This window comes from Gallinula chloropus (genome assembly GCF_964237585.1).
Source record: "Gallinula chloropus genome assembly, chromosome: 22".
NCBI classification, from domain to species: Eukaryota; Metazoa; Chordata; class Aves; order Gruiformes; family Rallidae; genus Gallinula; species Gallinula chloropus.
In genome coordinates, this window is record NC_140107.1 from 5,715,054 (window position 1) to 5,739,932 (window position 24,879).

A 24,879-nucleotide genomic window follows, 5' to 3' on the forward strand; every position below is an offset into this window, starting at 1 on the left:
ATTTTTCCTTGCTGTTTCAATTTTAAAATATATTCTTTCCCTTCGTTTCCTGTCCTAAAACTGTCAGGCAAGGTTATTTTGCACTATTAAACTGTAACTGCAATCCACCCCAGAGTCGGCTGCATTACACTGGTAGACATAATGACTGTATGTGTATCACTTGGCAAACAAGCTGAGCTCCTTTAGGTATTTTATTTTCTTACATGAAAATGTTGGAATTGAGTAGCATTGAAGCAAACTGTGTATTAGTTCTTGGACTGGGGCAAACTCCAGCAATACTTTTGCTGTGTGTTGTATATGAAGGGTTATGTACATTTTAAAGTTCATTTATTTGCTGAGATTTATAACATTTTCAAGATATATTTGGCCAGAAGAAAAAAGGCCAGTGTGCAGCCCACACAGATGTATCCCTTCCTTGGCATACATGGCCAAAGTTTGCCTCTTCCCATCCCAGCAATATGCAGGTATCTCCATTTCCTAATTTTTACCCCAGAGTTGATTCATTTCAATGGCACTGTTACCATAAAGCTCTCTCAGGAGCTTTGGGAATCTCCCAGAATAAATGGCATTAAAAAATTGCTGTATGTTTCTATTCTTCTAAGTATTTCATTCCCTGAGAGTGGGAGGTCTGGACCCAGTATGCAGATCTGCTCACACCCTGCTGCTTGTCCTTCCTTGGGCAACCGTGTAGCTCAGTTCACACATCACACTCCAGTCATGGAGACTCTTAAATATTATCCGGAGGTATCAAGATTGAAAAACCTTAAATCTCTTGATTTCACCATAACACACACTTCAGTGGGTTTCTTCTAGCTGCTGGGCTCACAACCTCAGTCCTGGGGGGTGATTTACTTCACATAGTCTCTCTCCATCCGTGTTGAAGAGTAGGAAAGAAAAAGCAGCACGTTGTACTGTGCCGGTGATGATGGTGGGGGAGAGGAAGGCTTCTGCCACTAGATGGTAGTTGTTGCTCTACTTTGCAAGGACCAGTAGCTTTGCTCTGCTGCAGGAACAGGGAACAGAGGATGTCAGTTCAGTTACTATCTCTTGTCTTTCCAGAAGATCTGCACAAGGCAGTGAAAAGTCATGTCAAAGCAGCGTGCAGAGCCTGTCAGAACAGTCTGAGAACAATCAAGAGAGAGCCTGGGTAGAAGAGGATTCCTCTGCAGACATCAAAGCCAAACCAAAAAAGTAAATAAGATTTCTGTGATGTGTTTCCATGCATTAACAATTGTGTTTCTTGATGCTGCTGCTATATCTAAAGTATAGATGTGATTCATAACTCAGAACAGCGCAATTTGATCAGAGATTTGCAGCATAGGGTTTGAGAATGACATGATAAAACTCCTCCCTTGCTCCATTGTTTTGGGCCCTCTATGGCAGTAAACTCAAATCTGAGCTCTAGCCATGTGACAGCACAGTCCTTAGTTCAGAGACAGAGCTCAGGGACAGAGCAGTGCTCTGCTATTCCTTATTTCAAGAGGGAAAAGTTTTTGATTCCTAAAAGTCCCATTATTCTCTGTGTAGAGAAGAAATTCTATCAGTTTGTGTATCTTTTGAAATGTTTTGTGATTGATGCTTCCAGGCTTGGGTGCTCACATGCCTATATAAAGTTCCAGCTGGTGAAACAGGAAAGCAATGGGAAAGGTTGGTTGATTTTCTTTTTTCTTTCTTTTGCTCTGTGTGTGTATTTATATGCAATATACAGCAGTCACAAGGAGTGTTTAAAACTTTACAGCTTTTTTGTCTTTGATTCTGCAGTCAAGAGAAAGCACATGCTGGAGGTGATGCTAAGGGTAGTCTTTCTTCCTTTAAAATGAGGAGGAAGGCTAGTATTATGTAGAAGTGAAATGTTTCCTACTTTGTAGAGCAAAACCTCGTGTTTATTAACTGAGAATCATACAGAATCACAGACCATCAGGAGTTGGCAGGGACCTTGAAAGCCAGAGCAGGATCACCCAGACTAAATCACACAGGAACGTATCCAGGTGGGTTTGAATGTCTCCAGAGAAGGAGACTCCACACCCTCTCTGGACAGCCTGCCCACGGCTCCAGCACCCTCACATTGAAAAAGAGAAGAGAGTCTTGTACCATCTCCTGTACCACTGCATGCTCTCCTGGAGTGGTGAGGGGTTTTTATTCCCCAGGCAGTCAATGACCATTCTGCTGACAGGGCCACAGAGGTGGCAACAGAGCCTTGGTCAAAACCTAGTGCATAGTTTTAACTTCCATCTACTTCTTGCTTCAGACCCCATTGGGTAATCAGAAACATAATTAGAGTAATAAATACAACAAAACAAAAAATTAAATGGATAAACTACCCTTTTTTTTCTGGTACCTGACAGGTTAAGTTTTAAGAGAAGCTTTCTGGTATCATTTTAGCAAACCATATGCTTAACTTTCAGATTTACTATAAAAAGCTATTTCAGAGAACTGATCTGACCAGACTTTTAGGATTTAACATGGTAATGAGCAGGCACAAACTGGGACAGGTACCTAGCTTGCTTTTTTTCACTTATTTTTCTTTTTTTTTAAGTATTCATTTTTACCTAGTACTGACTTCTGCAGCCAGAGCTGGAGAAGTCTGCCAGCCATGAGCTGCAGTTTCAGCTGGCAGGTAAAGCTGTCTGCTCTCCCTTTGCATTCACCTTAAACAGAATGATGGAGATCAGTGGAGGGAATTTCTGCAATAATCCACTGACCTGGAATTTCACAGTTACCCAGAGCTTTCATCCCAGCTCTCTGTAAATTATTAGAACACTGCTTCCTTCTCAGAGGGAAAGTCATTTGTTCAGATCGTGGTTTGGACTGTTTCCTCTGAGGATTTGGCCTTAGTGAAGTAAAGGAGATGGTGTGTGATAGAAGTGCCCTCCCAGCAGGGACGTAGCAGGATGTGAAACCTTGGGTGCAAATGGGACCTTCTGCACCATGGAGGGAGGGGGCAAGACCAGCTGCTACCCCACCACCCAGGAGGTGGCAACTGTCCCAGGAGCAGTGTGTCCTGTGTCTTCTTGTCACCAGAACCATCAGCTGCTGAACTGAACAGTTCTTACTCAGGCTTTTGGCATAAAAATCTTCCCCCTTTGGCCTCAGTGTTAGAAATAGACAGGTGGGAGGTGGGACATGAAGTGACACAAGGGGACAGGGGAGTGACCTTTCGCTCCATCAGCCTCCATCTACCTCCAGTCCTGCTTTCCCTTTTGCTCATGAGGAACAGGCAAATCATGGGAATGTGCTTTTTCTTTATAATTTGTGCCTTCTGTGTACCAGCTGACACACCCTGTATCTCCTTACACATCATCCTATTAACACCCGTTTGTGTTAGCGCTGAGCAAACCCAGCAGAGACAAGTGGCAGCCGTACCTCCCTGGGCATGCCGAACCTTTCCGAGGCTGGAAACAACGGGAATTTGGTACGGTTGCCACGGGATGGCGCTGGGCAGCCTGCACGCTCTGTGTACCGCCTGGCAGGGTGGGGGGATGAGAGGACAGCACACCGTAACCACTGTAAACCAGAGGAATGTTTCTCATCTTGTTTCCATCCTCTGCTTTGCTTCCTGTTTTATAACCAGGCAAGTCCCTGTAGGACTATGACTCTGCACTACTCAGTGATCTCATTAGGGAGGAGTGATTTCTTCCTTCCTTTTTTTTTTTTTCCTTTTCTTTTTTTTTGCCTTGATTTTTAAAGCTTCTGTCACTTGACACATGAGGAGGGAGTTGATGTCTGGAGGTAACGTGCAGCACTCCAGGCCTGGGAGTCTCCTGGGGAGGCAGCGAGCCCAGGCCATGAGCTGGCACACACAGAGCTCTTCGCAGGCTGGCTACAGCTGTGAGCTGGAACAATGCCATTAGTTTCCAGCCGAAGATGCTGTTACCAGAACTCTCCTCCACCTTGTCAATAAAACGCTGCAAACATCTTCTCTGTTAGCAGCATGATGTCATTTTCCAGGGAAGAAGCTAACGATAAAGCCTCCAGCCTGGCAGTCTTATCTTATCTTCTCTTTCTTTCTTCCTCTCAGGAGGATGGGAAGAACGCCGAGAGCTCAGCGTGCCATGCAGCAGTCATGCCTGGCTGTCTGCTCAGCTTGCCTTGCTTCTCCTTCCAGAGTGTGACCCTTCCTCCTGCTTTGTTGTAATTGCTCCTACTTGAAACCTCGCTCTGACTTGTCTCGCTTCCTTTTCCAGACCCTGATTCAGATCTCCAGCAGGCACTCCACCAGTCCATCTTCATGCCTTCCCTGGCCTCTAACCCGACCCACCGCCTCCATTTCTGCTGGGAGCAGCACTGCAAGCTCTTGCCAGAGGTCTCGGGCCTCACAGCCAAACACGTGGCCAAATGGACTGTAGAAGAGGTGAGTTACCTGTTCCCTGCTCTGCTCTCTTGGGATGCAGGAATGACAGAGCCCCCCTCCTTTTCTGGAGCACTAATTGGAAGGCATCTTTATTTTTTTCCTTTCCTAGGCAATACTTTTCTGTTTGCTTCACATATGCTGTAGCTGACTCAGCTTGAAGTTATACCCAAGTTCCTTTATAAGGGAGGGGAAGGATCCCTATTAACCCTCTGCTGTCCACAGCTCGTTTCCCTGTAGAAGATTCACTCCCTTTCTTTGTTTATTTACCTCTTGATCTTTTAGTCCTCAGGCCTGAAACATGATTCTGACAGCAGATTCTGCCTGTCTCTGATCTCCCTCCCCCTCTCTTGTGACTTTGCTGCTGATTCACTTTTACACTGCAGATAATTCCCCGCTGCACTGTACATGCCCACTCCTCCTGCCTCTCCCTGCCTGATTCCCCTGAAACAAAACTGCCCGCAGCCTGACCTGATTTCTGACAGAGGTAGCTGTGCAGCTGGGGATGTGTCTCTGCAGTCCCAGCTCTTGAGATGTCTCCTGTAATTAGGTGGTGCATGAAAAAGCATGTGCTGAGTAGTTGGGTTTTGCCTCGATTCCTTGGGCATAAGTAATATTTGTATTGCTGTTTGGGAAGTGGTGAGAATTTGGATCCTGGCACCTAATCACAGGTCATTTAATTCAAGAGAAATGTGCTGTAATGTTGCACTCACAAGGAAGGAGGTAATGTGCAAAGCAGGAAACAGGTGTCATTCTTCATGATGCATAGAGGATCTTCAGAGTGCTTTTTCCCAAAGTGCCTCTTGCATCAGAAAAATCCAGTCTTGACTTTGCTTTTCATGCTGGAGGACTGCTGGGGTTGTCTGGTGGGATTGCAGTGTGACAGGAGATGGGAACCACAGCAGTTGTGAAGGGGGTAGAGCAATTAGTGTGGCTGTTTTAAAACTTGGTCCTTTTTGTTGTGAGTTGGGATTTTTTGGTAGTGAAACTGTGTTTGAATTCAATTCATAGCAAGGAGAAAAAAATGTCTGAAAGATTTGCTGTTTGTACCCTTTGTTTGAGAAAGCTTCCAATGATTTTTCAAAAAAGTCTTTTAGAAAATCAATAAGAAGCTGTTAATCCTCAGACATGAAAATCAGAATCTCTTCTCCTTTGGATAAAACATGGAAGCTGGTTCATGAAAGAAGAGACTCAGGGCACAAACCAAATAAAATTTGTCCTTTGCAGTTGACCTTGAAAGCAACTGCAGGGTAAATTTATCCAGGGTATTTGTTTGATAATGGATGGATGGAAGCAGGGACCACAGGGTGTGAATATGGGGTGCTCTGGATATAGTGGTTCGAACCCCAGAAGACACTGAGATGTGCCTGTGCCCCAGCCTGGAACAACTGATGAAGTTTCAGCTGCTGGTAGGAGTGGGAATCACAGTTAAAAAGATGGGTTGTGGTACTGCAGTGGGCTGGCTAAAGTCATTACAGGTTTCGTCTTGAATTTCAGCAAAGTGGATCTGTTTTTGCAAATTATGTTCATCACAAATTCCCACAGGAATCCCCTTGGCCTGAGTATGAGTGCTTGCAGGAGTAGCATGTGCAGTGAAATGTAGCTGCAGGTCTGGAAGATGAAAGCAGCAGGACTTTCTGTGTGCTAGTGAGTCCAAAGCACATTTGATCTCTCGGCATTTGGGCTCCTAACATCTTCCTACAGGGCAAACATTTGCCTTTGGGTTGTGCTTTGAACTCTGCTGCACAAAGGAGGCCGTTCTGCTGATCTGAAACAAGAGCAATGGGTGTATAACATTCTCCTTTGGTTTCAGACTGAAGAGCTGTTTTTATTTTAAAAAACCCACATTAAGGGAAAAAAAAATGTTGCTTTAATTCTCAGTTGGTTGAGAACAGCTGAAATGGGAGAGCAGCAGCAGTATTTAGGGGCCCTCGAGCCAGAAACTCTTGGTAACAGCCTAGTCAAGAGTAGTTCCTTTAATGCAGCTTTGTTAATTTATTGAAAGCTTCCTGTCATGTTTCAGAGCACAGCTAGCAAAGGATAGTGACTCACAGGAGGACATTAATACATGCTAGAGTTGTATTCGTCATTAGTTAATCTCACATCAGATGCTAATAGCTTGGAGGGCCTGTCCTTGTGCTAATTGCTAATGGGCTACTGAAACCCAGCTCTGCATAGCCTCAGGAGGCACTGGTTGTCTCTTCTGGCATAGCCTGATACCAGACAGGTGCTGTAGGAAGCTGCCTTCCAGCTTGACCCACAAGGTGCAGCAATACTGTGCTGATTTTGGTATGTCCCACACATCTGGGAGTGCATAAGCACCTTCCATCTAGGTTGCTCCTAAGGCATCCCTAGAATGACATGAAGCTCTCTTTCAACCCCATCTCCTTTACCACTGTGCAGTCTTAATATAAGATGCTTCTACCAGATAGCTGTGTGAGCATTGAGCTTGTTACCAACAGGATGGACAGGCAGGCATTCCCCTCCTCAGGGGAGAAGCCCTGATCCCACTGTGCTCCTAGCCTGTCTGACACCCTCTGGCCTCAGCCTTTCCCTTGGTTCAGGGCTTCACTGCCACTGTTGTGGGGCTGTGCTGGCTTCCTGTAGCCCCTGGTGTTGCAGTGATGGTGACTGTGGCTCCCTGGAATGCAAGGCCTGGCTCACATCCTGGGGACCTTCTCTTCTGTCATCTCTTGGATCCTCCTTCCCTCTCTTTTCTCCATTTCTGGTAAACCCCAGGACTCCCCTGTGCCACTCCAGTGGCACAGAGTGCTTGGTGTCCATACAGATGACTTCAGGGGCAGATCAAAGGCCTGTCGCTCAGTGTCCATGACAATAGCCAGCAGCACTAGTGCAGGGAAGGACACAGGAGCAAGGCAAGCTCAGATCTTTCCCCAGAGGTTTCTACCAGCCTCTGAGTACCATATCACTAAAGGGCACTTATTGTCTTGCCCTCAGGGCTCCGACTGTGGAATGTACCAGACCCTGCAGAAGGCTTTTCATTTGTGTTTTAATTTTAGGGGGGATTCAGAAGGAAAATCGTGGTTTGGTATTTGTGTGTAACAGGAGTTTGCACTTCTGCAGAAGATTCAGAGTCACTGCCTGATGGAGGTGTGGATTTTAGGGGTTCCCTTTAAAACTGAGCTGTCCCTACTAGCAAAAGATAAGGGTAAAACATGAGAGGGATGCTCTGCTTTGAGAAACAGAAAACAAACAACAGGAGCTGGAGCGCTTCACCAAACATCAGCTTGTGCCAGGGTAGAGCAGAACCAGAGGGCACGCTGACAGCTCCATTCCTGTGTGTTGCAAACTGGGGAAAGGGAATGGGTATTAGTGAAGTGGTGGGCTCAGCTGGAGATGCAGTGACACGATTTAAGAGAGAGCCTGGCAATCCTGACTTAAAGGGAAGCTTGCATTTGAGAGCAGCCCCTCCTAACTGCGTGTCGGTCTGTGTTCATGCAAGAAATGTCACATCTGTAATAGCTCAGATGAGTGTGGCTCATGAAACAGAGCTGTTCCTGCAAGGGAGCAGCCAATTAGTGTGAGATGTTTGATCTGATTATGCTTCAATATACAAATCTTCTATGAACCAGCGAAGCTACAGCTGGAGGAGACAATACATATTAAGTCATCCTCCACTGGATTCAGCAGTGCTCCTCGCACTACTTACTGTTACATAATGTGATCCAAGGGCTGCTTGCATGTCTCTGGGAAGATTACTCCAAAAGTTAGTGGCTCCCTGCTTAGAAAGGTTTTACCTAATGTGAAATGTAAAATTAACTTTTACTCACTTAATCCTGTTGGTTCCTCAGGTCCTGTGCACCCACCATGGATTAAATAAAACAAAACCTCCTTTCCTTCCCAGCTCTTCTGCCTTCTGTATGTGGTAAAACAGACCTACTCATTCAGTTGGTTTATCTTGTCTCTTAAAAGCCTGTCATCACTACCTAAATCCTTTTTTTCTTTTTTTCTTTTACTTTCCAGCAGTGCTGTAAGGAAAGAGAAGCTGTGGATGGGTTTGAAGTAGTGGAGTTATACGTTGCTTTTAATCTGTAAAAACACTGTTGGTATTTTATAGAGATACTTTTGAGCAATGGAGGAACTGGACTTTTACAGAAAGACTGGTGGCCAAAAGGCAAAACAGAAAGTGTTATAGGTAACCAGAATACGCTTGGGGGGGTGTTGCAGCAACAAGCCTGTGATGGTTTTGGCCAGTGGGAGCCCCACCCCTGAGGGTGTTCAGCAGCAGGTCGGATGGAGCCCTGTTCAACCTCGTGTAGCTCCAGGCCTGGAGGTTGGTGGCCCTGCCTGTGGCAGGGGGTTTGGAACTCTGTGATCCTTGGGGTCCCTTCCAACCCAGACCAGTCTGTGATCCTATATTTTTCATTAATGGGAGAGCTTTAAGCATTAACGATTTCAAACCTTTTTGCATATACAACTCATGTACAGAATTGGGACTGTTTTGCTTGATAATGCCCTGTTTTAATTGTGCATATTTCTCTTTTCCCAAATGTCATTCCAGGTGGTAAGCTTTATTCAGCGTTTACCTGGTTGCAAAGAACAAGCATCTGTTTTCAGGGAAGAGGTAAGTCCAGTCTGTCCTAATCCTGTGCTGTGCCACTGGCAGGTCTGATGGCAGTGAGGTGGTTTTGTGCCCCGTTACTCTGGAGTTACCATACAGAGAGCACAAGGAAGATCTCATCTGCGCCCTCTAACGAGCGCATACCCCTGTGTCTCTTGGAGAGCCTGGCAGTCATCAGGCCTCCCAGGAATCGCTGGTTTCCCCCATGGGCTGAGGTGAGAGCAGGAGGGGAATCTTTCCTTGAACAAGCAGCTCCTGTATATGGTGTAGCCTGTCATCCCTGCTGCATGCGGGCTGGACTCTGTTCCCTGTCTGTGGTGGGCTCACTCTGGCTTCAGAGGAACAGGCACAGGATATGGCCCTCCTGGTTTTTAGTGCACTTCTTTGTGTGGATCAGTCTGCTGAGTGTGTCAGCTCTCAGTTGTATTGCAGGTATGACAGAGAGGTTCTTTATGAGCCCCTGATGAATTTGCAGAGACGTCCCTCCCCATCTATTGTCACAGCTCTACTGCTCTAGTGGAGAGAGCTCGAGGGAAGGGGCTGTACCTTCTCTGTTCTGCACGGTGCTGAGCACACCCTCTGTACAGAGGAGAAGCATTGCACGTTGTAGTGGCTGTAAGGGGTGGACTTTTAATATATCACTGCTCCCCAGAGCTGGCTGATGAATCAGGCTGTAATGCATGTTAGGGGATTTATCTATCTGTATTTTGTATTTCCTTATTTTAAAAAACACATGCACACACAAAAGAAAGAAAAAGAACAACAGAGGCTTGCAAAAAGCACTTCACAGTGTAACAGTGGAGTGGGCTGCTGGTTAATTGAACACAGTGGGAATAATGATGTTTATTTGAATGAACCAATCTTTCAGTGTAGCTGAGCATTAAAAAATGCATCCTGATTTCTAGCGAAGATGTGTTCACAGGGAAGAGTTTGCTAGGTAAGATGTGACTGGCAAATCTTCTAATGAACCAAACCATTCATGGTGTATTTTATTCCTTCTAGACATAACTGAAAACAGGTCCTGAACGGAGTGTCTGCTTTCTGGTTCAGAGAGCCATGGCCCCATGGCTCTCTTTTAATACCTTAACATTCTGCAGCCTTAGAGTAGGATGCCCCATGCCATATCAGAGGGGCTTGAGTTGTTTTTTCAGGTTTGTGCTCAAACCAAATAGTCAGTTTGAAATTAAAACCCTTTTAGCAGTTTGGCTTTGGCCAGAATTTAGGTGTGAGTGACAGGGCTGCTCAACCCCATCCGTGTTGTCCATTAGCTGTAATCAGGCCTTTGAGTGCTCTCTGGTTTGGATAAATAAATCCCTTGCAGACTTCTCTTGGCAGGGGGGAGAGGCATAAGTTGCAGCTTACATCAGGAAAGAAGAGAACAAATTGTGCACAGAATGTTAAAATACATCCAAATAAGATGGAACAAAGACATTAAGAATAAAGCACAGGCACTGATACTGTGCTTGTTTCTATGCCTGGTTCAGGAAGGTCTGTTTAAAATAAGCACCTTTGAGGCAACACAGTGAAAGTGAAGCATGGTAATAATATTGGACTCAAAACCATTTTGAAGTGTAGGACTTTGTTCCAGCAGTTTTCTGCTACTCTTGACTATATTATTCAATTCAAACAGCAGTCCATTTGTTTCAAGCTACTTTAATGTATTCATTGCAGTAGTGTAGACTCTAGGCAGCTTGCAAATAAGATTCAGGGATGTTTTGTGGCCATCTGCAGCCTGGGAACTCTGCTGTCATTTCCAGTGTATGTACTGGGAGGTGAAGTAATGGTCCTAATGGTCTCTTGTGTGGTTAGGGAAGGTGAAACCAAATCCTGGCACCCAGCTCTGTTTTAATTGTGCATTTGTCCAAGTTTATTCAGTGTATCTTCTTCTACCAGTCACTGATGTCCAAAATGCTCTAGTTGGGAAGACTACAGAAATAGAATACTTGTTATTCTGGATGAGTTGAGTGTCCAGTGTTGTCTGCTGCACTGGGGAGCATCTGGTGATGAGAGGATGAGATACTGTCAGTCTCTCTAAATGCACTTTAATGGAATAACTTAAGGAGACACACATTGTCTGTCTGTGTCCATTAATCTTTAGGTTCTTGCCTGCAGCATTTGGGGTTTATATTAATTGTACCTGTGTCGTCTCTGTGGACGTTCTTGTAAATCCAAGTAAATTTTTAACCTCTTCTTAAAATAAGTTGTTATGATTTCACTTGCTGCTACCTAGAGCATCCTGAATTTCCACAAGGTAGTTATGTTTTTCACTTGCTTACTTCGAATCTAATCAAATATCTCCTTGCTGATGGGTTGGGAGAATGTGTCTGTAAATCCAGACAGATTACATGTCTTTACTATGCCTTGTTTTATATAGTGTGTGATCTCTTTGACCATGTGCTAAGCAAGCTCAGTGAGTGTCACTGAAAACAATTTCACAATAGCCTCATGTTTCTCCCTTGAACAGAGACCTGTTGGCTACAGACATAGTTCATACTAGTGAGAGCAGCCAGATGTTCACACCTCAGGGATTTTTCTCATCTGTAAGATTTTCAGCAGAACTGACCAGAAAAAAAGGGTGTTTGGCATTAAATTTTACGCTGAATAGGTCTACACAATGATAGTATGTAATGAATGCACTAGGAAATGGTGATTTTGTATTTCTAATCATCGTTCTTGGATTCCTGCCTCCTGCAGACTCACATTCTGGATTTCCTGATCTAATTTCTGGCCACAGATTGCGAACAGGCTGTCAGACTCCTGACAGTTGTTGGCTTTTTATAGCAATTACAGCGAATCTAAAGTCTGAGGAAGCAGCACACTCCTCATGGTCTCTCCATAAGCCTCGCACACACTTGAGAGCCTGTTATTTCTAGAAAAGGGGCTGCTGGGTGAGGTCTGAGACCCTTGGAAAGGGCAGCATGCCTGGGAACCTCACGGAGGGAGCAGTGCTGGATCTAGAGAGAAATACAAGGTCTCCACCTTCAGACCTGTGTTCACTGCTCAGTTTGAAGTACGTTGTTTAAGTGAGAATCCTGCCTATGCCTTGAAAGTAATCTTTACCTTATGTTGTGTTTCCAACCCCTAGCAGATAGACGGGGAGGCCTTCCTGCTCCTGAACCAGAACGACATAGTTAAAATACTCAGTATCAAGCTGGGTCCTGCCCTGAAGATCTACAACGCCATTCTCATGCTCAAGTCTGCAGAAGACATCTGAGACAACTATCCTTTTGCAGAGCCCACGAGGAACTGACAGGGAGCAGATCTTCAACAGAGAGCATTACAGGCTTGTGCTGAACAGCCAGATTGGGACTCAAATGTGTTTTAAGTAGGACTTCTAAAAAAATATTTTGAGGACATAAAAATCCTGCCACAGTCTGGAATATGGGGCAGCTTCACTTCCAAGAAGAGGATATTATTATATTTTGTTATTGAGTTTGGTTTTGATATATCTATCTCTTTTTGAGATCTAGAAGCAACCTCCAGTTATAAGGGGAATCCAGGGTAACATTGGTGGAGCTGCAATAGCTTGAAGAAAGCTGTGAGTGAGAGGACTGCTGTGTCCAGTGCTAGTGCCTGAAAGAGAGACTGAGTTATCACCAGCATGTTTAATATGTTCTGTAGCTATTAAACCTCTTAAGAGAGTAAGAAAATAGGAAAAAAGATGCACTTCAGAGCAACTCACCTGTATCCTTCAGTGCTGTGACTCAAGAGCTGATCTTGTCAGGACTGATTTGTAAACTCCAGTTTCTCCTCCTGACCCTACTAGTTGTTGTTCTCATACCCTTGGCTCCAGGGCTGCTTACACCACAGCAGGAGGGTAGTCTGGGCAAAGGGATTCTGTCAGAGATGGCTTGCATCGTTCCTGGTAACAAGCAGAATCTTCTCGTGCATGTCACCAGAGCGGGATTCAAGCCCTGTGTAAGCAAGCTTTGGGGTAAGCAAAGAGCTCTCCTGAAGATACCTCCCCCAGGAGACAAAGATAAATATTCCAGCTGTAATTCTTCCATTCAGAGGTTTTGTGCAACTGCTGGATCAGGAACATCTTATGGCAGAGTGGCACAATGAGGAGCACTTGGGAATTTGATGGGTTTGTTCTTGTCCTCGTGGCTCTCAGCCAAACACTGGGGATATGAGTTGGGCACCCAGCAGTGGCCAGCATGTGTGTGTGGCTGCAGACAGCTTCCTAGAAACAATTTGCCTTTATTTTTTTAATAACTGAACCTTAGTGCTTTACCCTTTCCAGCCTCCCAGTGGACTTTGATCCACAGAAGAGTCGGTGTGCTGCAGCAGCAGGGCACTGGCTCCTCATCCTCTCTAGCGCCCAGGCAGGCAGAGCAGCAAGTCTGGCTGCAGGAGAGTCGGGATTTGAACCGGCAGCAGCAGGACAAGGTAAGAATTACTTCCCAAAAGAGAGTCCCAGTCTGCAGCAGGGAGGAGGCAAAGTATGTCCCTGCATTGCAGTGCATACAGCTTCCTGGCAGTAGAGGAAACACGACTGTTTCCTGCTCTGCTGGAAGTCAGAGTGTGGGTTTATGAACATGGCACGTGGGACTGCGGTGTAACCGGGGACACTGTTACTTCCAGAGCTGTCCTCTCAGGATGGAGGCCCTGCTGGGGCTCTGCTCAGTGTTTCCTTTCGTGCCTTGTAGCACTCTAGCTTCTGACTCTTCCTCTGGCCACCCTCCCTCTCAGATATTTGGCTGTTCAGCTGGAACCATCTTAGCTGGGGAAGCCTTGAAAGCTGCCAGGCTGAATGCTGTGTGTGTGAACCCCTCTGGGTGCTGAAAGGGTGTGTGTGTGATGCTGCCACAGGCAGATGGACCATCAGCCTCTGCCCAGGGTTGCATGGGTTGCTCAGAGCACTGCATGATGACATGACCACTTCATAAGCACCTCAAACTCCCTCCTGTACTTGGTGTTTTTGTCACTGGTGTTGCTGCCTTGGTCTCAGCCCTGCAGTTTTCTCTGAGAGCCATGGGGAACTGAGAACAAACACGCTGTCTGTGACTGTGGTGACACAAGGACCTGGTCTTCCTTCCCTAATAGCTCCGTGTCCTTTGTCCAGCCTTCCAGCTGAAGGTCCCTGTGACTTGCCTAAAGTCGTTAAGTTCCTTAGAATTGTAAATAGAGCAGAATCCCCATCTCTGAAGCCATCCCAGCCTGGATTAATATATAGAGGAATTTGTCTCCATACTTTCTATTTTTGTATAAGATGTTGAGGAGTTTAAGCCTTCCACAGAGAAGACACAGGGTGGTTGGATATTTAATAACCAAAACATTAAATATCTGGCAGACAACTGCAGGCGAGTGACTTAATGCAGTGTTAAGGACTGAACAAGATATGGATTTAATTTATTAAAATACATTTTTAGTGTGATAACTGGGATATTCACCAAAGAGTCACGTTCCTGTATCCCACTCTGTGCATCCAGTGTCACTGTCAAGACTGGAATTGCAAGTGGCATGTCCTGGGTCTACACAACTCGCCTGCCAGGCAAAGCAAAACTGTCTCCTGACAACTGGAGCGGAGGATCTGCAGCCAGACTGTTTTGTTCCCAGCTCTCTGCTGACTTCCTAAATAACCCTGAGCACTCCTTTGCTCCAGTTTTCCCCCCTCTGTCACTCAGCCAGGTGGGGTGACTGCAGTTTTGCCTTGTTCTTGTGCACTGGGATTTGCAGTGGGGGGTGTAAGTTGGTGGGTGCTACACGCAGATGGAAGTTTGCAGGATTACAGCCAGGCAGTGACACGATGGGGGTGTTCTGAGGGGTCTTCTGAACCCACTCCCACCCCATCCCTGATACCAGCTGGAACTTAATGCAGCTGGGGATGGAGCTTCAATTGGACAACTGTGAAGGAAGGCAAGGGGTGAGCTACGAGCAAATGAGCTTAGTGCTATTAATAACCACACTGATCCCATTAGACCTTAACAAGCATGAGGTGCTCCAGGAAACATTGCTCCTTGTCTGCACCTCCCACCCTGGCCAGGTCTCAGGTAGCAGAGAAGGGAACTCCTGGCCAAAGCCAGAGGGTTTCCAGGCACAATTTGGCCTCCTCAGCACAGCAATGTCAGTCCAAAGGTGACTTGAACAACACTGGGGTGGGACACGGTGATAAAGCTGAGGAATCATGGAAGGACTGGGGCTGGATGGGACCTCTGGAGACCACCTAGTCCATCCCCCTAACAGAGCAGGATCCCCTCGAGCAGGTTGCACAGGGCAGCATCCAAGCAGGGTCTGAATGTCGCCACCACCTCTGCAGGCAGCCTGTCCCAGGGCTCTGCCAGCCTCACAGTCCAGACGCTCCTCATGCTTTGGTGGCACTTCCTATATTCATATTTATGCCCGTTGCCTCTTGTCCTGTCACCAGGCCCCACTGAAAACAGACCGACCCCATCCTCCTGACACCCCCTGCTCAAGGATTTCTAAGCCCTGAGAAGTTCCCCCCTTGGTCTTCTCAAAGCAACAGAGTCCCGAGTTCCTCAGCCTCTTCAGAAGAGATGTTCTGGTCCCCTCATCATCTTCACAGCCCTTTCTTGGACCCTCTCCAGTATCTCCTTGAGCCAAGGAGCTGCACACAATACTCCCAATGAGTGCAGTTTCCAAGGAATCTACTCTTGGGGAAGGGCTCAAACCACAGGGGCAGCACCCAGAGACCTCGTGAGCCAGAGGTGGGGGTCGGTTTCTTCTCCCTGGTAGCTGGTGCCAGGACAAGGGGAAGTGGTCTGGAGTTGTCAGGGGAAGTTTAGGTTGGATATTAGGAAAAATTCCTTTACTGAAAGGGTTGTCAGATATCAGACCAAGGCTTCCCAGGGAGGTGGGTGAGTCACCATCCCTGGAGGGGTTTAAAAAAGGAATAGATGTTGTACTTGACCACAGTGTCTGCTGTTGGACCTAGCAGGGCTGAAGAGATGGTTGGATTCTATGCTCTTCAGGGTCTTTTCCAACCAAAACCATTCATTAATCCTATGAACTGCCCAGTACTAGCAAACCCATGAATTCCTGGATTTCCCAAGCAACAATGCCATGCCTCAACGTCAAGCAGGAGACCAGAGCAACCAACAGTGTAACATGCATGTCCTTAAGGCAGGGCCTTAAGGATGGAACCAGAGCTTTTAAAAGCAGAGAGCATTAACAACAGAATTCTCTGGGCTGGTTAAACATTCCAGTTCATTTATTTTTTTCCCTGGTAACCCCAGGTTTAAAGCAGAATCTGGACGGAACACCTGGACCCAAGCAGTGTGCTAGTTATATTTACAGCTTCACTAATTGTTTTTTCTTTTTAAATTAATACATTAGCAGAATTCCACAGCAGCAAGGCAACCGTGCTTAAGAGCTTAGTAGTTTACAACATTGCCACCTGCAGTTCGGAAACAGAAGCTGCAAAAACCCCAAACAGCCGTTCCCAAATACACGGTGCCCACTTGAGGTTTGCACCACAGCAGCACGGCTTCCTTTGCAAAGGAAATTCACGTCTGAATGGTGTCCTACAACCTTTCTCCCGTGCCACAGGCTGCATCAAAGACTCACACCAAAGCATGAGTTCCCTCTGGCAGCAGCTTTTCCCAGTCTTCCTTCTCAATCATGCTGTTGGCTCGACTTTCGCCAAAAGCAGAACTTTTCCAAGCTTAGAGAAAGCCTCCAAAGTCTCAGCCTCCTTGTTTATAGCTCCTTCAAAGAGGCTTCAATCAAGGCTGCAGAGGCATTGATGGACAGGGCAGTACACTGGCTAAGACAGACATGGGTTTGTTGTTAGGGGAAAAACACCTTAGTAAAAGCTAAAGCAGCAAAAGTTCTTTACACTGAACATTCCCTTAACATGCAGTTGAAACGTTCTCACCTTAGCTTCCCTGCTGAGAGAGGCTGGATGATCAGGATGCCTCTTGGCATCTTGCAGATGCCATTTTAACATTTGACTTTGTAGGATTCACACAGATTAACACTTCAGGAATCAAAGCTAACCAAGCTTTTAAGGCATTCCCTATCTTTGCTCACCAGACAAGAGAAGTATCCTCTCCCATCCTGGACCAGCCACAAAGATTCACAACAACAATTAAAATTCTGTGGTTTGAATGAGGAAATTATTTTGTTCTTTTCATCCTGTAATGACTGAGGAAGTTATTTTGTTCTGTTCAAACAGCATTTATTGGACATGGCTCTTTGTCAGAGACACACTGAACTGGTTCAGTTTAGGTGAGAAGAAAGGGCAAAGCAATGTTTTGACTAGTCCAAGCTTTCTTCTTCCCTGTCAATACCCAGGTCCAGGAGTACCACTGCTCCTCAAGATTTTGATGGGGGTGGAGGAAGAGCAAAGTTCTCTTCCATTAGAGATCCTCCAGTAGCTCCAAGATTACTCTTAGTAATCTAGTTAAGCAGTGGTCTAGCTGATTGATTCAGCTGAGTTAAAGCACTTGGATCTTCTATTCCTTTAATACAATAAAACACATATGTTCACTATAAAACCCTCAAAGCTCATTAAATACAACAGCTGCTAAAAGAACAAAAGCTTTCCATTGACTCCCAGGCATCAGTAACTTGCCCTCAGCTATCTCCAGTACTATATGGAGAGAGACGTGGCCTTTTACGCTCGTCTGCGTAGCAAGGACGTGCCTGGAAGGAAGCGCAACACGTCTGATCTGTTGCTGCTTTTCCCAGGGAGATGCAAACCCCCATCACTTGTGGTCACGGCAAGAGACCAGAACAGCCCAGCTCGCTGGTCTGTGAGCCCAAGGAACTGTACTTTGGTCTCAACCTTAAAGGAAATAGCAATAAAGTGGGGGTTTTTTCCCTTCCCTGTGATCTATTCTAATCCCATTACGTATTATGGGGAGAAAAATAAGAGTTCTTAACTTCCATTCTGTAGATTAATAGAAGGAAGACAAAAACTAACATAAGAACTAAAAGCAGGAACCCTAACTATAACAGTCTGTATTTACAGAGGGATATCAACATCCATCAAGTTCATCTGTGGGTTTTTGCAGCACTGCAAGCTTGTGCGAGACGAACCTGGAAAGAAAAATGAGTCATTATTTAGAGGCAGGTTTATATCTCACAACCACTGACAGCTTCTGCCTGAAGTAGAAGGCACTGGCAGTCTGGATTCATTTCTAAACATTAACAACAGATCATTTCCAAGCAGCAGTATGCATTAAGCTAGGTGCAAGATAAAGCTACTGCCTCTCCTTCCCTTCTCTGGTCATGTTTCTCCTTGACCACTGATGTGAGCCAAAATACAAGACAAGGAGCAGGGGTGGGGTGGTGGTGGAAATAAACAGCTTCTATGATTCAGTGGTCCAGCTTAAAGCTCCAATGACTGATGACAGAGTGACAACACTGCCTCACAGCTTCAGGTCACGACCAACCACAGTACAGACTTACCGACAGCTTCTGCATAATTCCTTGGGCCTCTGGATTCAGATGTAGAAGATTCTTCTTGGTCAAATCATTTGCTGTTAAGCGAATGCTCTGTGAAAAAACAAACCCACAAATCTCAGTGTTGCTGTTTGGCCAGCTGCAGTAGCTGGAAGGAGAAAAAAATACTTTCAAAATATTAAAATATAAAAGTAAACAAAATCCAAGTGTACTAGGAGACCACACAGAGGCAGAGAACTACGTTCAGCTTGAGCAGAAGCTCATCTCATTCCTTCCTTGCAGTGCATTAACACATTACTGCCAGCTGTTACTTAAAACACAGAGCAGACCATCATTCTACATCCTGCTCAGAGCAGCTTTGGAGTAAAAATCTTTCAGGTTCTTTTTGAGTGAGATCAATTCCCTGATAATGCAAAGTGGCCAAACTGCAGCGACAAGAGCAGATGATGTGTAACTTCTTGGGGGCCTTAACCCTTTCAGACTATCCCCTCATCAGAGATGTTACCTCTATACTCTGCCCTGGTCAGGCCCCACCTGGAGTATTGTGTCCAGTTCTGGGCTCCCTGGTATAAAAAAAGACAGGGATCTCCTGGACAGAGTCCAGCAAAGGGCCACAAAGATGATGAAGGGCCTGGAGCATCTCCCCTGTGAGGAAAGGCTGAGTGACCTGGGGGCTGTTCAGCCTGGAGAAAAGCCTGAGAGGGGATCTGATCAATGGTTATCAATATCTCAAGTGTGGGACATGGGCAGCCTCTTCTCAGTGTCTGTGGGGACAGGACAAGGGGCGATGGCCTCAAGTTGGAGCATAGGGAGTTTCACTCCAATATGCAGGAGAACTTCTCAGTGAGGGTGGGAGAGCCCTGGGACAGGCTGCCCAGGGGGTGTGGAGTCTCCTTCTCTGGAGAGATTCCAGCCCCGTCTGGACACCGACCTGTGTGCCCTGTCCTAGGGACCTGCTTTGGCAGGGGGTTGGACTGGATGATCTCTAGAGTTCCCTTCCAACCCCTACGATCTGTGACTGTGTGGAAGTCAGTGGTGTACCTCGCCTCCTCCCACTGGGACCGTAATGAAGATATCGCTGGAGTCGGCGAGGGGGCTGCCGTTGGCAGAGATGGTGTAAACCCGTTCGTTCACTGAGGGTGTGCGTAAGCCTGGTGTCTTGAAAATCCTGAAACAAACCCAAAGAGACAGGGGTAACTACATTGCAATTGCTCAAATTGCTGAGGCTAAAAGTCTTTCACTTCGAGTTGAAAGAACCACTAAGGATGATGTTGCAGATAGGTGACAGCCACATACACAATGCAAACAGCAAAGCACCCCCCTGGAGAAGAGATCACCAGGGAAATTTAACAGAATACAAACCTGGAGTCGAATTTGGGTGTGATTATGGAAGTACCTCCCTGACCACCAATTCTATCCATAGCTGGAGTGATAAAGTTGTTTCTGCTTGATCTGTTAAAGGGAAACAAGCAAACACCTGCTCAGAGTAGTGCACGTATCTTAACAAGTTGTTAATTGACTGAGGCAATCACTACAGAAAAGCAGAGGTACTTTCATTTAGTAGATTCCCTACTAACCAGAGGCAATCCCCAAAGCTGGGGATAGCTGGTTGTCACAGGAGGACCTTGTCTGTCTTCCACTCACTATCCCATCACTGACTTTTTCCTATAGTACAACACAACTACACCAATCAGTCTAGCAAACCACCCCCCACCCCGTTTCAGAGTGGCATCAGCACTACTCACATATTCCCTGGTTCTGAAACCAAGCAAACCCGATACCCCCATTACCTCTTACTCACGCGCTTCACTCTCGCCGAGGGAGCTCTCCTGCTCCGGGTCACCGGCGCTTTCTTTGCGGATGCCTTCACCTGGAACACACAGCACCCACCAAAGATCTGTGGCTATTGTGTGACAGCTGAGTCCCCAACACATAAACACCTTCAAACACAACGTCTGGCTCAACCAGCTCCTTTCTACGGCACAAGAGACCAGCCACAAACACTGTACGAGCCTGTCTGACCTTCCCCTATCACTAGACGTTTCAGGAAGCGATACCTGGTTTGAAGTCCCCCTCAAAGTATCCCTCCCAGACAGCTATATTATCACTTCATCACAGTGAGTAGTGTGCATCCTGGGAGCAAAGTCATCACAAAGAGTAGCTATTTACCTTCCCAGTTCTTGGATTGACACTTTCAGCTTCTACCTCTGGAGGACACTGGCTATCGTGTTTTGCTTTCTTTGCTAGAGGAAGCAAAGGAGGTTCTGTCTCCTCTTCAATAGCTTCAATATGCTGCTTGGATTTTTGTGCTAGAAAGAGAAAGCATTATCCAAGCTGATAATCAAGAATAACTTTTAACTATCAGTTAACAGGGGAGGTAAACACTGAACAACCACAAGCATTCTGGCAATAACTGGCTTGTGAAATCTCAAGTCCAGTGTAACCCAAAGGGCTGATAGCAAAATACCTGGAATTATTTTGAGCAGTTTATTCCTATATTAAGCTCTACTTAATTTTACTAAAAGGAGGATTTTTTTCCCCCGCTGTCTTGTAAATATATTGAAGGATGTAAATCATAGAATCGCTTGGGTTGGAAGAGACCTCTAAGACTGAGTCCAACCACAGCCTAGTCCACCTCTAGATCACATCCTCAAGCACAACAATAAGAACTTCATTATTCTTCACAGTACATAAAGCATGACATGCTTGTACCTTACCCAACTCATCACAATGCTAAAAACCAAACTGACCTTTCTTGATAATTTTTAAAGGAGTCTTCATAACTTCTGCTGTTAACTTGTTTATTTCTGTTATTTCCAAGTCTGCCTAAAATTAAGAACAGTCACAATATCATCAGGATTATTAGTTGCACAGAGTTCTGAGAAGTCAAAGCTGTAGAGAAAGCCCCTAACTGGTTTATAGCAAGAATGCATCAAAGTTTTCTGTTGCACTCAAACTGGGACCTTTCCTGTCATTCTGGAGGTGACATTACCACGCGAGGTCTGCATGCAGGACTAACACACCTTAGCTGGCAGCTGCATGTATGATTCACCCCCTCCCCTGCCCAGCCTATTCAGAAGTGTTCTAGCTTTGCAACTGAGAAGCATGTGTTCTCTCAGGCATCTAGGGATGAGTTCAAGCAGGTAAGGAATGACCAGTGCTGGTAAGAACACAGGAATCCTGTCTCAGATACATAGATGCATTGGGTTGGAAGGGACCTCAAAGATCACCTAGTTCCAATCCCCAGCCATGGCAGGGAACCCCCCCCCACCAGCCCAAGGTGTCCAAAGCCCTGTCTAACCTGGCCTTGAACCCTGCCAGGGATCCAGGGGCAGCCCTGGCTAATCCAGGCACCCCAAGCCAGGGCCTCCCCGAATGGCACCTCACAGCTACACCTTAGACCAGCGTTTATGAAAGGATTAACAGAGCCTCTGCTACCGCAATCCCCCCTCCCCAGCTTTCTGCGGCGACACCATCAGAAGGAGAGAGGCCTTACACCAGGTACCCACCGTCGCCGCCTCTTCCAGCGCCTTTTTGCTTCCGCCTTTTGCTAAAGGTAAAAGAAAACGCGTTAAATCAGCGCGTCCCCGGGTCGGCCCGCGCAGCGTACGCGGTCACACACGGCGGTTCATCCCCGGCGGGTGTAAAGGCCCCGCGCAAACCGGGCACCGCGGGCAGGGGGGGGACACCCCGGGCAGGGGGGGGACACCCCGGGCAGGGGGGGGACACCCCGGGCAGGGGGGGGACACCCCGGGCAGGGGGGGGACACCCCGGGCAGGGGGGGGGCACCCCGGGCAGGGGGGCTCCGGTCGCTCTCTTATCCCGGCCGGTTTTCGCTGCCTCACGGTGGACGCCCCCCCCCCCCCCCCCAGCACCCCCCATCCCCTCCGCCCCCGTCCCAGCCCCATCCCGCCCGGTACCGAAATAGTCCAGCCATTTCATCTCGCGGAGCGCCACCGGCAGCCGCAGGATCTCGATGTTGTACAGGTTCTCCACCTCCTTGACGAGGCGCTGCCCGCTGGTCCGTAGCTGCTCGACCCGGCTCCTCACTGCGGGGAGGGACAGGGCTCGGACACGGCTGCGGGGCCGGCTCCCCGCCGCCGGGCCCGCTCCCCTCCCCTCCCTGCCGCTCGCGGCCTTACCCTCGCGGTCGAAATCCTTCAGGAAAGCCGCCAGCTTCTGCCTGCGGGCGCTCGAGGCGGTCTTCTTGCGTGAGGGAGCCATGGCGGGGCCCGGGAGCCTCTGTCGGTACCGGAGCCGGTGTCAGGGACGGGAAGCGGAAGCGCTGCCTCCCGCCGCGTGTTTAAACCCAACCGCCGCCACCTCCCAGCCAATCGGCGCTCGGCGAGGCGCAGCCAATCAGAGCCCTTCACGGCGCAGCCAATCGGGGCGCGGAAGGGCTCGGCGCGATGGGATGATGCGCTGGGATTGGGCAGCTGTTTCCGGGTGGCTATGGCGGCGCTCTCAGCCTTGGCGGCGGCGCTGCGGGAGTGGGCGGCCATGGCGGCGCGGCAGGACGCGGCCTGGCGGGAGGCGCTGGCGGCCTGGGCGCCGCTGCTGGGCTCGCTGGCCGGGCTGGCGGCGCAGATGCGGGCGGCGCAGCGGCTGGCGTGGGGCGGCTCGGCGCTGGGCGCCTTCGGTGACCTGCGGGCCCGGCTGTGGCGGAAGCAGCGCGGCGCCGCTGAGGCGCTGCTGGAGCAGCTGGGCGGCCGGCGGTGAGGGGCCGGGGCCGGGGCCGGGGCCGGGGGGCTGAGGCTGAGGCTGAGGCTGAGGCTGAGGCTGAGGCTGGGGCTGGGCTGGGGGCCCGAGGCCGGAGCTGAGCGCCCGCCCCGTACTTTGCCGCGCAGGGCGGAGCTGCGGGTCGTGCGGGACGCCGTGGGGGCCGGCGTGGCCGGTGTGCTGCGGCTGTACGAGGAGCGAGCGGCAGAGCTGGGCCTGGCGGCGGCCCTGCAGCGCGGGCCACGCTGCCCATCGCTGGCAGACGCGCTGGAGGGGCTGCAGGACGTGGAGCGTTACTACCGGTACCTGTATCCTCTTGTGGTGGGGCTCCGGGCACTGCTGGCGGGGGGCTTTTTGTTGTTGTCCTCCTTATCGGGCATGAAGGTACCTGGAGAGCAAGCTCCTCCTCCAGTGCATCAGCTGTGAGCGTCTGGCAGACATGGAAGCCCTCCCGCAGTCTTGGGAGAGGATTTTGGAGCGCTACAAGGAAGACATTGTTCAAGGTAGTTGTGCTTGAGGCAGACCCAGAGGGTCTTTTGTTGAGCTCTGTGCTGCTGTCTTCACCCCGTCTCTCACACAGGCCCCATGTTGCTTGCTGTGTTGGAGGGTTTTTTTGTGGGTACAGAGTAGAGATGAAATGTGTAAAGCTAACAGGTGTTTCTTCTCCTTCCAACCCAGATGCTCTTCTTAAGATCTCTCTGTTTGTGGACAACCACCGAGAGCTGTGCTGCTCGACAGGCTCCTGACAGAACAGGAGGGACAGACATTAACCTGCTTCTCTGAGTGCCTGGTGTGGTCAGAGGTGCCCACTGAGGATGGTGAGCTGAGGAGGTTGTACTCCTGCTTTTTGGGTACGCAGCCTCAGCAAGAAATAGGCCACTGCTTCATTTTCAAGTGGAAGTAGAGTTGAGGTGTGAAGAAGCCCCTGAACTGAAGAAGCCACGAAGATGGGAGTCAGTCATCTTTAGCTACAGAAGTCATCCCTTCTCTTGCCTGCTGTGGATAAACATGTGTGCTGAAAAGAATAGTGGGGACTTACTGACTTGAGGCACACTGCAAGTAAGTGTGTGTGATGTAAGGTCCAGCAGCCTGATACAGTTTAGGAAAGATGTTTAGGTGCCGCCCGTGCAAGTAAATACAGGTGGCAAATCAGGGATTAAAACCAGTTTGCACCTTGTGCCTCTGAGCAACCCATTTGCTTTCACCCCACCTCTCTGTGAAGAGGAAGGAGCACGTTTGTCTTGAAAATGTACTTGTGGAGGTGCATGGACACCCGAGTTCTGACACAGGCAGTTTTCAGGGGGGTTGGAGAGTGTTCCTGTGGTGTCACTGCTGGGGCACGTTGAAATAGCACTCAGGGGCTGTGACTGCTGGCAGTGTGGGGGGGCATCTTTAGTTGGCCATAACCCCGATCCTCTGTAGCCTGTCTCTAAATAACACACGGGGTGAGAACTGTGTCTTCCCAAGGAAGGTCAAATAAAGACTTGGGCAGCTTGTAGAGACGCTTGTGCCCTGTTTTTGTAGAGATGCTTGTGCCGTTTTTGTGGCGATGCGGGGCTCGACCCGGGGAGTGTGACCGCCTGAGGGCACTGCTGGGCTGGAGGGGAGCGGAGCTGCCTCAGGCTCGGGGAAGCTGGCTGAGCGCGGCTGGGCGCTGCCCCTCGCGATGCTGCTGTGTGTGCAGTTCCAGTCGCAGAGGAAACTCACGTCACCCTCTTGGCGCTGGGATGTCTTCCGGGCCCCACTGGTGACATCGGGGTTTGCCAAGGGCAGGGCGTTGAGCACCGGGGAGGTGAGGTGGGGTCTGCTCTCAGCACGTATGGGACAGGGGGGCTGGGTGGGGTGCTCAGGGGGTGTGACT

At 48.4% G+C, this 24,879-nt stretch overlaps 3 protein-coding genes across 4 annotated transcripts in view; 2 read left to right on the top strand and 1 right to left on the bottom strand.

Annotated features, from left to right (window-relative positions):
- The window catches only part of LOC311200116 (lethal(3)malignant brain tumor-like protein 4), a gene marked incomplete at its 5' end in the record, with an annotated part of 35,922 nt that extends 23,243 nt beyond the window's left edge, over positions 1–12,679 (top strand). The window contains 5 exons of the mRNA XM_084274294.1: positions 1,060–1,191; positions 1,586–1,647; positions 4,185–4,351; positions 8,871–8,933; positions 12,016–12,679. Of these exons, the coding sequence (XP_084130420.1) occupies positions 1,060–1,191; positions 1,586–1,647; positions 4,185–4,351; positions 8,871–8,933; positions 12,016–12,144 (553 nt within the window). The 3' untranslated portion in view covers positions 12,145–12,679. The remainder of the gene's footprint in view (positions 1–1,059; positions 1,192–1,585; positions 1,648–4,184; positions 4,352–8,870; positions 8,934–12,015) is intronic.
- Positions 12,680–17,888: 5,209 nt separating this feature from the next.
- Positions 17,889–22,523, bottom strand: CDCA8 (cell division cycle associated 8; the record flags this gene model as incomplete). The annotated part of the gene is made up of 10 exons (XM_084274075.1): positions 17,889–17,933; positions 18,306–18,392; positions 19,341–19,467; positions 19,662–19,751; positions 20,090–20,169; positions 20,469–20,608; positions 21,050–21,125; positions 21,809–21,849; positions 22,220–22,348; positions 22,442–22,523. 10 exons carry the CDS (start codon positions 22,521–22,523, stop codon positions 17,889–17,891), a joined length of 897 nt encoding a protein of 298 aa, XP_084130201.1.
- A 237-nt stretch (positions 22,524–22,760) lies between these two features.
- Positions 22,761–24,630, top strand: AIRIM (AFG2 interacting ribosome maturation factor). Of its 2 annotated transcripts, XM_084274407.1 has the most exons (4): positions 22,761–23,014; positions 23,147–23,326; positions 23,403–23,521; positions 23,697–24,630. In XM_084274407.1, exons 1-4 carry the CDS (start codon positions 22,800–22,802, stop codon positions 23,762–23,764), a joined length of 582 nt encoding a protein of 193 aa, XP_084130533.1. In that variant the 5' UTR covers positions 22,761–22,799; the 3' UTR covers positions 23,765–24,630. The 2 variants fall into 2 exon arrangements, 1 of the variants encoding a protein (XP_084130533.1); XR_014617812.1 differs by lacking the exons at positions 22,761–23,014; positions 23,147–23,326 and having other exon boundaries at positions 23,460–23,524; positions 23,697–23,782.
- Positions 24,631–24,879: the final 249 nt, after the last annotated feature.

Excerpts from the sequence above, each read along its gene's own strand:
- AIRIM (XM_084274407.1), top strand. The coding sequence starts at position 22,800 with ATGGCGGCGCGGCAGGACGCGGCCTGGCGGGAGGCGCTGGCGGCCTGG. Across the intron at positions 23,327-23,402 it reads GAGCGTTACTACCGGTACCT|GTACCTGGAGAGCAAGCTCC; the intron begins GTATCCTCTTGT and ends TCGGGCATGAAG. Across the intron at positions 23,522-23,696 it reads CAAGGAAGACATTGTTCAAG|ATGCTCTTCTTAAGATCTCT; the intron begins GTAGTTGTGCTT and ends CTTCCAACCCAG.